General features: G+C 60.7%; 2 protein-coding genes across 3 annotated transcripts; both read left to right on the plus strand.

Moving 5' to 3' along the window:
• The first annotated feature begins 268 nt into the window (after positions 1–268).
• ADAM15 (ADAM metallopeptidase domain 15) lies at positions 269–10,837 on the plus strand. Of its 2 annotated transcripts, XM_075562639.1 has the most exons (23): positions 269–471; positions 1,563–1,669; positions 2,268–2,344; positions 2,749–2,827; positions 2,978–3,054; positions 3,155–3,353; positions 5,000–5,065; positions 5,147–5,215; positions 5,294–5,463; positions 5,608–5,692; positions 6,087–6,235; positions 6,319–6,493; positions 6,652–6,744; positions 6,845–7,149; positions 7,239–7,434; positions 7,660–7,737; positions 8,110–8,182; positions 8,408–8,546; positions 8,896–8,965; positions 9,508–9,582; positions 9,952–10,023; positions 10,290–10,414; positions 10,514–10,837. In XM_075562639.1, the coding sequence occupies exons 1-23, from the start codon at positions 393–395 to the stop codon at positions 10,554–10,556; spliced, it is 2,601 nt and encodes an 866-aa protein (XP_075418754.1). In that variant the 5' UTR covers positions 269–392; the 3' UTR covers positions 10,557–10,837. The 2 variants fall into 2 exon arrangements, with proteins under 2 accessions (XP_075418754.1, XP_075418750.1); XM_075562635.1 differs by lacking the exons at positions 9,508–9,582; positions 9,952–10,023.
• Positions 10,838–11,832: 995 nt separating this feature from the next.
• On the plus strand, positions 11,833–15,919 carry EFNA4 (ephrin A4). Its single transcript, XM_075562647.1, has 4 exons — positions 11,833–12,038; positions 14,068–14,363; positions 14,770–14,838; positions 15,244–15,919. Exons 1-4 carry the CDS (start codon positions 11,926–11,928, stop codon positions 15,378–15,380), a joined length of 615 nt encoding a protein of 204 aa, XP_075418762.1. The 5' UTR covers positions 11,833–11,925; the 3' UTR covers positions 15,381–15,919.
• Positions 15,920–16,152: the final 233 nt, after the last annotated feature.

Below are 16,152 nucleotides of genomic sequence, written 5' to 3' on the forward strand. Positions count from 1 at the left end.
GCACACTCCTCCTGGTGCCCGCGGTTCCGCGCCTGGGGATCTAGCAGCCTCCTCGCGTGGCAGCCGGGAGGCGGGGGTACCCGCGAAGCGGCTAGGGAGGAGCTGGGCACGGCTGTCGCCCGGGGCTCGGCCCGGCTCGCCGGCCGCCCTGCACCGCGGCGGAAGGATAAGAAGCGGGATTGCACGGAGTGGGCGGAGTCGGCCTGGTGGGTGGAGTCTCCGCGGAGGGCCGGGCGCGCAGCGGGGGCGGGGCCTGGTGCCCGGTCGGGTCGGGGGTGAGGCGGGGCCTGGTGGCAGCGCGGCGCGGGGTGCGCGGAGCAGACTCGGCCGCCGGGGCTCTGGAGCGCGGGCCCGCACCTGCTGCCCCAGCCGGGCCCCGGGCGGCCGCTGTCATGCGGCTGGCGCTGCTCTGGGCGCTGGGGCTCCTGGGCGCTGGCAGCCCTCTGCCCTCCCGGCTGCTCCCAAACATAGGTGAGTCCTAGCCTGGAGTGGGCAAGGCACAGCCTGGAGGAGGGGCGGGGGGCACTGGGAACCGGGTCGCGTGGAGACTCTGATGGGAGAGCCCGACTAGAAGGCGGCCTGCCCTGGTCCGCTGGGTCTGAAGGACCCGAGACTTAGCGATGGAGGGGAGAAGGGAGGATGACGGTGTACCCCCAACGGTCAGTACTTGATGCCCTGGCATCAGAGGGCCTGGCCCAGTGCCCCTAGCAATCAGTCCTGGGAGATGGTAACTGGTCCCCAGAACTGACGTCTGTGCCCCTCTGGGGCCTCGCTGACCGCTCCACCCGGTGCCAGGGTGCCGAGAGGGTACGTACGGATCGTTTTGTTTGGCGAAGAGGGTTCTTTCCGGACCTTCCTTCATCCCAGGCCTGGGCGGCCAGACACCCATCTCCCTCAGCCTGATGCCACCAGAAGCCTGGCAAAGCGGGAGCCCGGGAGGCGCGGGGAGAATTGGCCAGGAAAGAGGCTGTGACAGCAGCGCCTCCTGGAACTTTCACTTCCCACTTGTGTCTTGGGCGGGGGGCCGAGGGCGAGGGCAGGCGGGGTGGAGTGTCCGGAGGAGAGAGGGCCATTGTGGGGCGGGAAGCGGAGGCTGCGGGGAGCGGGTGTGTCAGACTGGGCATGAGGGGTGTTTAGGGAGGTGGGAGTGTTTGCACTGCTCACCCAGAGAAGGGCGTTCCCGGCATCTCCAACGTGAAGGGAGGGGAGGGGTGGATGGGCACCCAACCAGCCCAGTTCAGAGAGAAGGCGTTCCTTTAGGGAGGGGGGGGGATCAGGCCGGAGTGGGAACAGGGGGAGGGTCCCTGTGAGAACCAGGGATTGGCCCGAGGGGGACGGGGAGGGGTGGTCGGCTGAGTGCCTTTCTCTGAGAACTGTGGATGAATTGGTAGGTTGAAAGGAGTACTTTAGAGGGAAGCCCCCTCCCCCTCCGGGGTCTCAAAGTTGCAGCGACCCTGCAGATTGATGGAATGTGTTGGGGGCTGGGTGGGCCGCAGGGGACTGGCCACCCCCAGCTCTGCTCCTGATGCGCTTTTCTTGGGTGTGTTCTGGGGACCTTGCAGGTGGAACTGAGAAGCAGGCGAAGCCAGAGAGATCCCTGAGCGGCGGGCCCTTAGAGCCCCAGCCCCTACAGGACCACCTTCCGCTCAGCCTGGTGGAAGTGCTTCAGGTAAGTCCTTCCTCCCTAACCAGGTGCCTGATGGTCAACTTTGGCTGAGGAATGGGGTGAGCAGACCCCAAGGCAGCGGGGGTCCATTCCAGCCCCAGCCCCCCCCCTACTGCATCCCGCACCTGACTTCACTTAGTCCACACATAATTGGCTGGCCCCACCCAACCCACCCATCTCCACAGGGAAAACTCTGAAGCCAAACTTGCTTTCTTGGTCTCTTGTTGGGTCTCTCTATGGGACATTTCTTGGAGAGGGTAAGGGCCTGGTGCACGGGCCCTCTCACCTTCCCCCAGTCTAAAGCTGAGTCAGAGGAAGGGCTGGGGCCTGCCCTGCCTTCTCCAAGAGGCTTCCTCTCTGGACAGGAAGCCGAGAGCTGTTCAGACACCTTCCTTGACCTCCCCACACAACCCCCCAAGAACAATGCCCCAGCCCAGGCAGGGTTTCCTGGTCCTTCCCTCAGCACCCCCCAGCCGGTGAGCTAATCCCTCGCACTCACCGCTCTTAGCTCTTCAGAGAGATAAGGTTTTCTGTCAGAGGGTAGGAGCCAGCTGTGGGCAGAACCCAGAAGTGACATGCCCCCCCTCCCCCGTACCCACAGACCAGTCTGCCTGAGGCCCTGCGGGTCAAGTTGGAGCTGGAGGGGGAGAACCACATCCTGGAGCTGCTGAAGAACAGGTAAGAGTGGCAGCTGGTCAGAGTCAGACCCCAAGCGGTTGAAATCATCTATCTCATCCTGACAAAGGCACGGGCACGGCGGCACACGGACTCTGGGCTGCTATCGCTCTTCTGGCATCATTCTCTCGTGGCGCTCTCTGTACCAAGAAGCCAAAGCACAGAGCAGTGGCCCAGTGTGCCCGGGGTCACACAGCGTGGTGAAAACCAGACGGGAGTCCAGATGGCCTGGCATAGTCTGCAGCCCAGTCCCTACATTCCGCTGCCCCTCGGGGAAACAGGAAGGCTGGGGGTGGGGTGGGGTGGGGTATATTTGCTACCTGCAGGCTTCCAAGCCTATGTCCCTCCACTGCCCTGAGTCCTGAGAGGTGGCCCTGACACTGTCCCGCTTTTTCTTCATTCTGCAGGGATCTGGTCCCAGGCCGCCCAACCCTGGTGTGGTATCAGCCCAATGGCACCAGGGTGGTCAGTGAGGGACATATGCTGGTGAGTCAGATCCCCGGTGCCCTGGTCCTGGGGGTGCCCTCCCGGGAGGGTGTGGGAAAACACAACACGGTTAACTAGTCGGCTAGACTCCTGGATCCAAGCCATGGTTCGGCCCTTCCAGTTGGTCTTCATGTTGTTTCTTTGCTGTAGGAAAGCTGCTGCTACCAGGGACATGTGCGCGGCCACACAGATTCCTGGGCTTCCCTCTGCACCTGCTCGGGGCTCAGGTATGATGGGTGGGCCCATTGAAGCAGAGTGCATACCGGAGGCACCTGGTGTGGGACTTAATGACTCTCTAACTTCCTTCGTCTGCCAATCTTTCCCTAGGGGCTTGGTGGTCCTGTCCCCAGAGAGAAGCTATGCCCTGGAGTTGGGGCCTGGGGACCCTCAGGGTCCTCCCGAGATCTTCAGGATCCAAGATCTCCTCCTGCCAGGCCACACCTGTGCAGGGCGCCAGACTGCACCCATGCCCCTCTATGCCCCACCTGAGCAGACCTGGAGGCAGCGCCACACTCGCCGGGAGAGGGTGAGCGGCAAGCAGGCTGGCTTCCGGGAGGGAGGGCTGACCCAGGCCCAGGGAGCTATGTCAGCGGTCTCAGCAGCTCCTAAGGTTTCCACATCCAGGCACTTGGCGAAGATGATTTCATTCGCTCTCCCCAGAAACTCCACGAGCCAGGAAGCATCACAAACGATTTTTAAATGAGGAAACCAACTAAGGGAGGTGAAGTGACTTGGCCCAGGCCACACAGCTAATAGGCCACACAGCATCCAGAACTCAGATATAGGTTTTTGACTCAAAGTCCTCCTCTGTTTGACGATGCCATTGGCAAAGAGCTCTGACATGAGTAGAGAAATAGAGTTACTGATCAAAAGCTATAAATACCCAGTTTCCTCATTTGTAGGATGGAAATTTAGGGGGGCGAGGGGGATAGAAACCTGATCGACTTCACGGGCTTCTGTGAAGACTAACTCAGTGGCAGTGAGTGTGAGTTCATTTTTTTTTTTTGGTGGGGGGAGTTAGTATGAGCCCTAGTGGTGAAGTGCTTACATGTTGGATGCTAACTTCAAGGTCGGCAGTTTGAAACCACCAGCTGCTCCACAGGACAAAGACGAGGCTTTCTACTCCCATAAAGAGTCTCAGAAACTCACAGGGGCAGTTCTACCCTGTCCTATGGGGTCACCGTGAGTCGGCATCGACTCAATGGCAGTGAGTTTCAGTGTTTTTTATTGTTTTAGTTTGGTCTAGCTAAGAGCCTTAGAATTGTGCCTGGGATATAGAAAAAAATACTCTAAAATCTCACTGCCATCAAGTCGATGCCAACTCATAGTGACCCACGAGGGCAGGGTAGAACTGGTCCTGAATTTCCGAGACTGGAACTCTTTTGGGGAGTAGAAAGCCCCATCTTTCCCCCAAGGAGCAGCTGGTGGTTTCAAACTACCCACCACGCAGTTAGCAGCCCAACCCGTAACCACAGCGCCACCAAGTGCTGGCTAAACTAGTTGCTGTCAAGACAACTCCCACTCAGTAGACCTTCCCCACCCCCCATGAGTCAGAGTAGACCCCCACTCCAGAGGGCATGCAATGGCTGGCTCTAAGGAGATCCCCAGCTCTTTCTTCTAAGTGCCCTCACGTTATCAGCTGACAGTCTTGACCACGTGCACTGTAAAGGCCTCAGTATTGTGGCTACATCACTATATTTAATTTGGTAGAGTACTATGTTTGGAGTTAAAAAAAAAATAGGGCTTTACTCCCAGCTTTAGATCCAATTTCTTGGCCCGGCTTTGGACAAGCCCCTGGCCTCTCTGGCTTCAGTGGTCCATCTGTAAAATGGGATCTTCACTCCTCTGTCTGACCACCCAGGGTAAGAGTGGACAGAGTTTGGCCAATCCTATGCAGCCGTGAAAGCGCCCTGGTGTCACAGAGGGTAATACATTGGCCTCTAACCTCAAGATCGGTGGTTCAAATCCACAAGCTGCTCTGCAGGAGAAAGATGAGCTTTTCTGCTCTCATAAAGATCTCTGGCGTCAGCACTGCACGGGGGCTGTTCTACACTGTCCTATAGGGTCGCTGTGAGTCATGTCGGCCTTGACTTGGTGGCAGTGAGTTTGGGGGTGTGCAGCTGTTGGCAGTGAGCATGGACCCTGCCTGATGGTCCTTCTCTTTGTCCACAGTGGAGGCGGGATGTGGTGACAGAGGCCAAAATTGTCGAGTTGGTGATTGTAGCCGACTATTCAGAGGTGAGTCTAGTGGCCTCCCACATGCATCCCCACCCCCTACCGGCCCTGTGGCCTTTCATGGTCACCTCTCTTGGCCCACAGGTCCAGCGGTACCCGGACTTCCAGCGCCTGCTGAACCGCACACTGGAAGTGGCCCTCCTCCTGGACGCAGTGAGTGTGGGCTGGGCAGCTTCTCTGTGGCCTCCGACCAGCTGTCAGAACCCATCCTGAGCCCTGACTCTCTTTCAGTTCTTCCGGCTCCTGAATGTACGAGTAGCACTAGTAGGCCTGGAGGCCTGGACCCAGAAGGACCTGGTGGAGATAAGCCCGAACCCAAGTGTCACATTAAACAACTTCCTCCAATGGCGCCGGGCAGAGTTGCTGCCCCGATTACCTCATGACAGTGCCCAGCTGGTGACGTAAGCTACCCCATCCCGCCCCCCACAGCCTTAGGCTCAGGCACCAGGGCCAACACTTCTTTCCCTGTTTGGGCCCAATCGCTACACGCCTTCAGCCCTGCACCCTGGCCTTTGACCCTCACCTGTGACCTCTTGGTCTTACAGGGCAACTTCATTCTCTGGGCCCATGGTGGGCATGGCCATTCAGAGCTCCATCTGCTCTCCGGACTTCTCGGGAGGCGTGAACATGGTAAGCTATTTCCAGGGTTTCTTCCACCCCAGCTGGGGTGCCATGGATCTCCCAGGTCCCATGACAAAGCTACCCAGCCCCCCCCCCCCACTACTGTGAGTGCCCAGTCATGGAACCTCTCACAGGTCCATGCCCTTAGCCTTCACCCCTGTGGGCTGCCCTCTGCTTGGGGGGTGGCAGAGGCCCCAGGCAGGGCCAGCACTCAAGACGCAGAGAGCCAGCGCAGGTTTCCTGCCCCCCAGGCCTGGGCTCTCCCCCTGCTTCAGGAGCAAGTCAGGGGATAGGCTGAGAGCCTCAGAAGTCAGGTGAGGGGAGAGCAGGCAGTCAAGATGAGCCAGACACGATGGTGGCAGCAGGCTGGACCTGGACCTGGGTGTCCCCTTCCCAATGACAGGACCACTCCATAAGCATTCTGGGGGTTGCCTCCTCGATAGCCCATGAGCTGGGCCACAGTCTGGGCCTGGACCACCACCCGCCTGGAAGCAGCTGCCCTTGTCCAGGTCCAGTCCCGGCCAAGAGCTGCATCATGGAGGCCTCCACCGAGTGAGTGACAGGGGCGTGGGAGGGTGGAAGGAGAGACGGGCAGGGAGAGGGCCCCATCCCAACTCCCCTGCCGCCCTCCCCAGCTTCCTGCCAGGCCTGAACTTCAGTAACTGCAGCCGCCTGGCCCTGGAGAAGGCGCTCGTGGGGGGCCTGGGAAGCTGCCTCTTTGACCGGCCGTCCAGCCTGGTCCCTGCAGAGCCTTTCTGCGGAAATCTCTTCCTGGAGCCAGGAGAGCAGTGTGATTGTGGCTTTCCAGATGTAAGCTCCTCAGTCAAGCCCCTGGCCCCTCACTCCTATGCCCATATCTGGTTGCACCCCTCTCTGCTCCCCTGGCCCCCGCTCACTCCACTCATGGCAGTCAGTCCTCTCTGGGAGGCCAACCCACTCCACTGCCTCCTCATGGTCCTTGTCCACAGGACTGCATGGACCCCTGCTGCGACCCCTTCATCTGCCAGCTGAGGCCACAGGCACAGTGTGCGTCTGATGGACCCTGCTGTCAGAACTGCCAGGTAAGCCACCCAGGGCCCCCCTGCTGGGCCGAGGGTGCGAAGGGTCATTCTAGTGGGTTTTGCCCAGCACCCTCAGTGACGCTTGCCCAACTTCCCCCAGCTGCGTCCGGCTGGATGGCAGTGCCGCCCCGCCAGAGGTGACTGTGACTTGCCAGAGTTCTGCCCAGGAGACAGCTCCCAGTGTCCCCCTGACGTCAGCCTGGGGGACGGTGAGCCCTGCGATGATGGACAGGCCGTGTGCATGCAGGGACGCTGTGCCTCTTATGCCCAGCAGTGCCAGGCACTCTGGGGTACAGGGGCCCAGCCAGCTGCACCCCTTTGCCTCCTTACCGCCAACACTCGGGGGGATGCCTTTGGGAGCTGTGGCCGCAACCCCAAGGGCAGCTACATGTCCTGCAGCCCTAGGTGAGTGAGGATAGCCGACCCCTCCCGAGTTTGTGGGCGCAGGGCCCCGCCCCCACTGGCCACCTACCCACCCCCATCCCTCTTCCCAGAGATGCAATCTGTGGGCAGCTCCAATGCCAGGGAGGTGGGACCCAGCCTTTGCTGGGCTCCACCCGGGACCTGAACTGGGAGATGCTGAATGCCAACGGGACCCAGCTGAATTGCAGCCGGGTACACCTGGACCTAGGCAACGATGTGGCCCAGCCCCTCCTGACTCTGCCTGGCACAGCCTGTGGCCCTGGCCTGGTGAGCACCCTGGGTGGGGTGGGGATCAGCACTGCCAGGCCGCCAGGCCTCACTGACCACCAGTTAAAGGGACCAGATCTGAGGAGACCTGCTTCCTCCACTCCCTCTACCCTCAGAGCACTTGTCTACCCATCTGTCAGGGGGATGGGACAGGGGGGTGGCCTCCACCTCAGAGGCTTCCAGTCCCAGTAAGGTTCCCTTGGTTCTTCTCTCCCCGCTGGACAGGTATGCATTGACCATCAATGCCAGTCCGTGGATCTCCTGGGGGCACAGCAATGTCGAAGCAAATGCCATGGGCATGGGGTGAGCTGACATGGTGTGGAAGGGGGCAGGCACCCTCTCCGGAGCAAAGGAAGATGGTCTTTGGAGAGTGGCATTCCCAGGCTCCAAGCCCTTGCTTTACTACTTCCCGGCTGGTTGACCTAGGGACAGGCGATTGATTATCCTCTCTGAGCTCCGTTTCCTCCCCTGCCACAGGGGCACAACACAGCACCACTCCCCGAATGGACAGGGTGCTCTGTGAATGTTGGCCGGTCTCTGCTTCTCTGCTGCGGCTCAGGGTTCCTTCCACCAGACTCTGTGCGGGGCTTCCCCACACACTCTCCCTACGCAAGGCAGACGGGAAGCCGAGACCCAAGGAGCAGCACCCTTGACCGCTCTCCTCCTCCCTGCTAGGTGTGCAACAGCCATCAGCACTGTCACTGTGAGAAGGGATGGGCACCCCCTGACTGCGCCACCCAGATCAGAGGTAGCAGGGGAAGGCAGGCACTGCCGGGAGGGTTTGGTTCACCTTTCCTCTTTCACCTTCCCCCTTGGTCCTCCTCTCTGACTCTCTGTCTTTGGCTCCATGTGACTCCCTGACTCCATGTGACCCGACTCCTTGCCCCTCTCCCTCCCTGCCCCTTGCTCCTGGGTGGGGGTGGGACAGCTTTCCTAAGCCTTCCCACCTGCAAGCCTGCCTTCACCCCCACAGAAACCAGCTCCCTGAACATAGGCCTGCTCCTGAGCCTCCTGTTGCTACTGGTTCTGGTGTTGCTTGGTGCCAGCTACTGGCACCGTGCCCGCCTACGCCAACAGCTCTGCCAGCTGAAGGGGCCCAGCTGCCACTACAGGTACCAGCATCGATCACCTCCCTGTTACCAACCCCCTCCACCAGGGACCCAGCACTAGAGCCATGCTGTGACCTCTCCACAGCCCCAGATACTTGGTGTCTGTGGACCATAAACTTGCCGATCGATGGCCAACCCCCCCACACCTTCCTCTCCTCTGTGTACCTCTTCACCTTACCTGCTAAAGCCTCCCCTCCTGCCCCCCACGTTTGCCACAGTACTCTGCTCTCCTCACTGGTGACCTACCTAAACCTCACATGCGCCTCTCCAAGGGGTTGCAGACAGCTGACATAAGGGTGGGACACAGGCTCTGGGTCTGGGCCTTACCCTTCCTGCCTTTCTTCACGCTCAGGGCAGCCCAGGCTGCTCCCCTGGAGCGCCCAGGACCCCCACAGAGGACCCTGCTCATGCCGAGCACCCAGGTGAGTCCTGGGTGCCAGAAGAGAAGGGGCCCAGCATCCAACTCAGGCCCTTGGGTGGGGGAGGCACCGAAGCTTCCAGCGTCCTCAGAGGAGCTAGGGCAGCCAGTCTGCCTCTCCCCTGGCCATCGTGGGGGAAGGGCGGTCACCCAGAGGAGACTCAGCTGAGCTCTTGGAGGTGGGTCTGTGTGTGTCCCAGCAGTGGCCCCTGGTGGGCACTAGGGGGTAGTGCTCAGAATGGCCTTCAGTGTGCCAGGACCTGCCCCTCAAGGCCCAGGTTGCCATGTATAGAAGGGCTGGTGAGTTCCCCCGTCCCAAGCCCTCTGGGTGCACTTCCCATGCCAAGAGCCTTACCCCAAATGTGCCCGCATGCCCACTGCACCGCTTGTCACGGCCGCTCTCTAACTGCACGCACAGCCCGGCGTCCTGGGGTGCCAGCTGCCCCACCCTGAGCACTAACCCCTCTCTGCCCACTGTGTCTCTCTGATCCTCCCCCCACCCCATTCTCACCCACTCTGTGCCCCTCCACTCTCCTGCTCTCTCAGCAGACTAGTGCTCTGGGCTTCCCGGCCCCCCCTTCCAGGCCGCTGCCACCTGACCCTGTACCCAAGAGACTGCAGGTAAATCTGGGCCAGGCCTGTCGTGGCCGGAGCAGGCTCCAAGGCCATGCACACCGGACTCCCTGCCACTGAGCACTTCCTTAGGTGACCAGGGTGCCCCTCAGCCTTAGCCTCAGCCAAGGGGGAGCTTCCTGCCTTAGTTTCTACTTCCATCTGGTGGTCACTGGCGGGACTGCAGCCAGCCAGACTATGGTGACCCACCCCTTTCCTCCCCAGAGGCATCTTCAGCATGGGCTGAGCCCTTTTGTGCATGCCCCCCATTTTCTCCCGGCCCTTGCCCCGCTGGCTTTGCACGTTGGCCTGAACCTCTCAGGTACTTCAGCATGCCCACTGTGCGCTCACACAGCCACTGCCCCTCTCTCTGTTCAGGCCAAGCTGGCTGACCGACCCAACCCCCCCACCCGCCCTCTGCCCGCTGACCCGGTGGTGAGGCACCCAAAGGTAATAGTGGGGAGAGACAAGGGCATGGCCCCTCCCCCCACCTAGGGCTGTGGTGCTGGTAGCCTTGGCGGTGGTGACCGTGGCAAGATGCCCCCTCTGTGCCCAGGGGCACATATCCCGGTGGCGACGTTAATGGTGACAGGTTTGTTTGGAGACAAGGGTGACCTCTGGGTGCTACTTACAAGCTGGTGCTCCCCAGTGCCAGTGCATTGGGGGCGGGCAGCTAGACACCTTCTCCCAAGCCAGCTTCCTGCCTTCTCTCTCAGTCTCAGGGGCCTACCAAGCCCCCGCCCCCAAGGAAGCCATTGCCTTCAGACCCCCAGGATCGGGGCCCACCGGATAGCCTGGCTGGCCCAGGAACTGGGGTCCTACCCCAGACGATGCCTTCCAGGTAAGCAAGGTGGGTGCTGAAGATGGGCAGGCTGCCAAGTGGTGGTGGTGGTGATGGAGGGGCTCCCATGGCCTTGTTTCTTGGCTCTCTCTACCCCAGGCCGGCGCCACCGCCCCCCGCAGGGTCCTCGCTCTACCGCTGACCGCTCTGAGGGGTCTGCGGCTTCCAACCTGGATTTAGGAGCACTTCAAGAGGCAGATCCGCCCACTAGACTCTCCGAGATGACTGAAGGGCCAGGAGCCTGGACACTGTCTTTGTACCCTGTCATCTGAGCAGGTGTCTCCCCACGAGCAATCAAAGGGCACCCAGTGGGCCCGCCACGCGGAGGTGGAAGGGCGGGGCTGGGAGCCAGACAGGGCAGGGGGAGGTGAGCCGAGCCTGTCTGCCAGCCCGCCCGCTCAGTGGCTGTAATAAACGTGAGATCTCGGAAGCACGCCTCAGAGCCTTTATTCAGAGCAGGCCTGGTCACCTCTGCTCTGACCAGTTCCAGGTCTGGCCGCCAGGAGACGCTGCTGCCCCAGATGAGGGCGGGCAGGGGTGGGGAGGAGGGAACCTCCCAGGCTGGGTCACCCGTGCTTCCCGGGATGTTCACAGCTAGTTTCTGCCCATTCTGGGTGACTCTCAGCGCTACTCACAGTCGCTGAGTCCCCTGAGTGCCAGGCCTCCCGGGGGCGGCTACTGACAAAAGTCGCCAAGCCGCCGGACCTGTGGTCCCCACCCTCCGGCCAGTGACTGGGAGAAGTGGATTTGGCTAGCGTTCCTCCGAGCGCCGAGCCCGGGCGGAACGGGGCGTCGGCTCCCACGGTCCCAAGGCCGCGCACCTGCCTCCTCCCCGTCCCCCGCCCGCACCTGAGGGCTCGAGAACAAAGGTGCTTTGAAAAGGCCGCAACCACCTCATCACTTTGTCTTTGGGGCTGCCCAGAACCAAGGTGGGGGTGGGGGGAGGGGAACATGAGCTAACTCTAAGATGGCATTGGGTGCTGCGCCCCAGGACGCGCTCTGTCCCTTCCAGTCGCAAACCCGGGCTGATGTGCAAAACAAACACGGGTAATGTGCTCAGGTGACAGGGCAGACTTCTTGGATCAGTGTCTGTGCCTCACTGTCCCCCGGGGGCGGGAAGCATCCCTATTTAACACCTGCCCGGTTTATAATAAAGTGTTCTACCCTGTAGTAGTACCGACCTTTATCTCTCTCAAACAACAAGAAGAACTATATAGTGTAATACGGCCGGCCCCCTGGGGTCCTCCCACCAAGGTCAGGCCACTGTACCAGCTCGGCTTTAAGTGGCGCGCGCTACGGCGCACCAAGAGTTAACCCGGAGTTGGCTCGGAGTGGAGGGGCGGACACGCGCCTCCATTGGTAGAAAGTTACCAGTGGGCGTGGCCTGTGAGTCTCCGCACCCCACCCCCTCCCAGCAACCCCCCCCTTCCCCTCCACTTTGTACCTTTCTGGCCCCGACTGCGAAACGGGCCGGGCCGGGCCGGACCAGAGCAGACCGGACCCTGGGGGCGATGCGGCTGCTGCCCCTGCTGTGGACTGTCCTCTGGGCCGCGCTCCTCGGCTCCCCGCTCCGGGGGGGCTCTGGCGTCCGCCACGCCGTCTACTGGAACTCCAGTAACCCCAGGTAGCCGGGCCGAACCGGACGGACGCCCCGCCGGGCTGGCGCGCTCCCGGCTGGAGCACGCACCCTGCACCCGCGCTGTGCCGGGCGCCGCTAGAGCCGGGCCGCGCGCCGGGGCTCCTTTGTTTGAGCCGGCGGGGGAGGGGGGAGGGGCGCGACGCGCCCCGAGGCTCCCCCGCCCGCATATTTTGGGGGGCGAGCGGAAGACCCCAGCCGGAGGGTGGGCGGTGGGGGTCTCCAAGCCCGGAGCTGAGGGGCCTCAGCTGCACTCTGGGCCCCGCCCCCTCGCCTCTCTGGTGGGTGCCCCAGCCTCCCGCCGGCGTAGGGGAGGCGAACCACTGGCGGAGGAGAAAGGGGGTTTACGCTGGTGAAAGAGTGTGGGCTGTTCTTCTTCTCCCGTGCCCTCCCCTGCGGCGCTCTCGCTGCCTCCAGAACGCATTCAGTATCTCTGCTTGCATCTCGGACTTGCTCAGAGCTGCTCCTTCCATCTGTCCAGTCTGGGCCCTTGCCGCCTGCCGTGAATCACCTTTGGGCAAGTCATTTGACCTCCCTCACCTCAGTTGTCTCATCTGCCAAATGGGCTAATAATACCTGCTACCCTGGGAAGTCAGGCAGGCTAGCCGAGGTCATGTGCGTGGAAAAGGTAGGTGTAGGACCGCCTGGATAGAAACTCATTGGTTTCTTTCTCCTGAGCTGCCTGTCTTTGAACCTCCGTATTTGTTACCATTTCCATCCCCCTCCCCAAGTCTCCCTGCCTCCCTGCGTTCCCATCTGTTTTCCGCTCCGATTTTCGCCTTGAGACAATCTGTGACTCTGTTCGTTTGTTCACACACTCACATTTATTTGAGCACATGCTTTGTGCTCCTGTAGCACGAGGGACACCAAGACTTTGCACCCACAGGTGCCGCCCTCCAAGAGAGGGCATGCATGCAAACAGGTCATTACAGTACCTTGTGATGGGCTATTGTTGGCTTCCACTCAGAATTCTTCTAGCTGTGTTCCAGACTAGTCTCTGAATCACTTGGAGGATTTGCTAAGAAATCAGGTTTCTAGCTCCCAGCCCTGACATTTCTGGTTCATTCATTCAATGCACAAATACTTACTGAATGCTGCTCCTGGGTAAGGCACTGTTCCTACATGCAAAGGGACAGTACATACAAAGGCGCTGTCCTGGTCCAGCATGTGTCCTGGACAGTCTAGGCCAGGCCCAGGAGTTTGCTCTCCTCATGAGAGCTCCCTGATGCCGGGTCAGGTGGTCCTCAGACCACCCATCATCCAGGGGCAGTTTGGAGCCCTTGGAAAGTCTCCCTGTGCTGTGTAATGGCTGGGCAGCGGGAACTGGTGCTGGGTGGACAACCGGCCCCTGTCCCTACCCTGTGCATCCGCTCGCTCTGCCAAGAGACACCAAGGGGAATCATGAGAAGACTAAAGACTGGGTGCTGGGTGCCTGGCTCCCTCCATGCCTGGAACTTCCGTGTCCTGCCCAAAGAAGAAACTGAGGGCCCCCAAACACACTCCCTCCCTCATTGCCCCCCCAGCCCCTCCCACCACCTGGTATTCTTCTCCCTATTGGATGGCGATCTAAAGGGCGCTCTCGCTCTCAGCCTCCATCTCCATCTCGGGGTCTGTCTCCCCATCCTGTGGGCTCCTGCCTGCCTCTCTGCCCAGGCCCCTTCACAGCATCTGTCCACCTAAGGCTGATGGAGCCCGGGCCCCGGGCCAGGTCCTGTGTCAGCCACCGAGGTGGCTGTCAGCTGTAGCACAGAAAGGGATGGTTGGCAACTGGCCTCCCACCCCCGGCTTCCACCTCCCCCCTTGGTGCTGTGAGCACTGCGGTCCCAGCCGAGCTCCTCAAGAACCTCCCTCTGCTCAGCTCTGAATCGGCCCCTTCATCCAGTCCTTGTGTTCTCTTTGTTTCTCAAGAGCTGTCTTCTGGGGAACTCAGGCCTCCCTGAACTACGGCTTCTCTAGTGGGCGAGAGAGAGGCTGGTGGGAGGGGGTATCTCAGCCCCCACCTCCCTTGTGCCTGCAGGCTGCTTCAAGGCGACACTGTGGTGGAGCTGGACCTCAACGATTACTTGGACATCTTCTGCCCACACTATGAAGGCCCAGGGCCTCCTGAAGGTCCAGAGACATTTGCCCTCTACATGGTGGACTGGCCTGGCTACGAGGCCTGCCAGGCAGAGGGGGCAGGTGCCTTCAAACGTTGGGAATGCTCACGCCCCTTCGCACCCTTTGGCCCTGTGCGATTCTCAGAGAAGATTCAGCGCTTCACACCCTTCTCCCTGGGCTTTGAGTTTCTGCCTGGAGAGACTTACTACTACATCTGTAAGTAAGGAAGGGCATACTGGGTGCCTGCCTATTTTGGTGGGGGGTGGTGGGTAAGGAAGATGGCTCCCTCATAGTGCCAAGCAAGGCAGAGAGCCTGGGAATAGGGGACCTGGGGTCCCCACCACTCAAGAGGGGGGCTGAGCCCAAAGTAAACCCAGGAGCCACAAAGAACTGATGTAGAGTGGATGGAGGGGAAGAGTGGGGTAGCCAGAGGGGCCTGGGGAAGTTAGCAGGGTGGTGGTTGTGGCCTGGCACCTGGGTATGGCCCCTGAGTAAGAAAAGGCATTCCAGGCAACTGGAGTGAGCAGAAGCCGCAAGGGTCTCACGCAGAGTCTGAGGCATGTAGGGCACAGACTCCTGGTGCGAACTGCTAACTGCTTCCTCCCGATTTCCCACCACTCAGCTGTGCCAACTCCGGAGAGTTCTGGCCATTGCTTGAGGCTCCAGGTGTCTGTCTGCTGCAAAGAGAACAGTAAGTGGGGCAGGCTGTGCTAAGGGGACCACTTCCTGTCTAGTGTGTGGCCCTTGGGAAGGAGAGAAGAGATGGGGAGACTGTGAGTGTATCAGGCTTTGGAGGATCCAGGTGGGGGCTTGAACCCTGTAGGAGCGTCCCCTGTGGGGCTGAGGTAACTGGGCTCTAGATTTCAAGGGGCAAAGCCTTTCTAGGCCTTAGCTCACCCTGATTGTCTCTAGTGGCAGGTTGGGGGAGACTTGGAAGGTCAAGTTAGAAAGGATGAAGTGGTATATTATGGGAAGGGGTGGCTGGTTTTGGATACCCTGGACAATCTAATAGGAGGGGACAGTTGGGGGTGGGGGTGAGGCAGGAGGGAAGCTACAGAAGTGAGAGGACCCGTCAGCGTTTCCCCTCTTCCCTCAGAACCTGAGTCAGCCCACCCTGTTGGGAGTCCTGGAGAGAGTGGTACCTCAGGGTGGCAAGGGGGTAGTGCGCCCAGCCCCCTCTGCCTGTTGCTGCTGCTGATGCTACCGATTCTGCGCTTCCTGCGAGTTCTCTGAGCCGAGCAGACCCTCCTGGCCACTCCCAGAAGCCAGTGCCCTGTCAGGACACCCTGGAGGAGGAAGAGCCCCTGTCACCTGAGCTGTGAATGCCAAGCCAGACCAACAAGCTGGAGCAGTGGCAGCAGAAATCAGAGGGTCGGAAGTGACCCGTGTAGAGCATGCTGAAGATGAGCCAGGGGCGCTGCAGACAGCCCTGAGCACCCTGGAAGGTCCTTGTCAGTGGCTTTGCTGGTCTCTCCCCATCCCCCTGGAAGCCCCAGGATTTGGCAGGATCCAATCCTTGAGCCAGCCGGAGGCCGAGGAGGACCTGGGGACAGGTGGATTGCTGGACCAGGACCATGAAGAAGCCCAAGCCTGGTGTCTATGCCCCGTATCCAGTGGGCTTTGCTCTGGGGTAGCACCTTGCCCTCCCCAGGGGGGGTGTCACTCTCTTGTCTTCTATGAAGACGGACTTGCTATTAGGTTGAATTTCATGCCAGTTTGTATTTTTATAAGAGCCTGGACCAAACCCTGAATAAACCACCCCTCTTGTTGCCTTCCCGACCCTCCTGCCCTCTGGCCCCTTCCCCGACACCAGGACTCTTGGGCCCCTGCTCCCAGCTTGACTTGGCCTGACCTTTTTGGCAGCTGTGCCCTGGCCACCCATTCCAGGCCTTGTTGGACACCCCTCTGTGTGGGCGGGGTGCCAGCAGCAGCTGTGGAGCTTGGCACCTTCTGCCTCCCCAGCGTTTCCTATGCTGAAGAGGGGCAGATGCCTCTTAGGGCCTGG

The sequence above is a fragment of the Tenrec ecaudatus genome, chromosome 1 (genome assembly GCF_050624435.1).
Source record: "Tenrec ecaudatus isolate mTenEca1 chromosome 1, mTenEca1.hap1, whole genome shotgun sequence".
In the NCBI taxonomy this organism is placed as follows: domain Eukaryota; kingdom Metazoa; phylum Chordata; class Mammalia; order Afrosoricida; family Tenrecidae; genus Tenrec; species Tenrec ecaudatus.

Coding starts and splice junctions, on each gene's coding strand:
- ADAM15 (XM_075562639.1), top strand. CDS start 393: ATGCGGCTGGCGCTGCTCTGGGCGCTGGGGCTCCTGGGCGCTGGCAGC. Junction 3,354..4,999: donor GCCACACTCGCCGGGAGAGG/GTGAGCGGCAAG, acceptor CTTTGTCCACAG/TGGAGGCGGGATGTGGTGAC. Junction 7,738..8,109: donor GCAAATGCCATGGGCATGGG/GTGAGCTGACAT, acceptor CCTCCCTGCTAG/GTGTGCAACAGCCATCAGCA.
- EFNA4 (XM_075562647.1), top strand. CDS start 11,926: ATGCGGCTGCTGCCCCTGCTGTGGACTGTCCTCTGGGCCGCGCTCCTC. Junction 12,039..14,067: donor TGGAACTCCAGTAACCCCAG/GTAGCCGGGCCG, acceptor TTGTGCCTGCAG/GCTGCTTCAAGGCGACACTG. Junction 14,839..15,243: donor TGTCTGCTGCAAAGAGAACA/GTAAGTGGGGCA, acceptor CTCTTCCCTCAG/AACCTGAGTCAGCCCACCCT.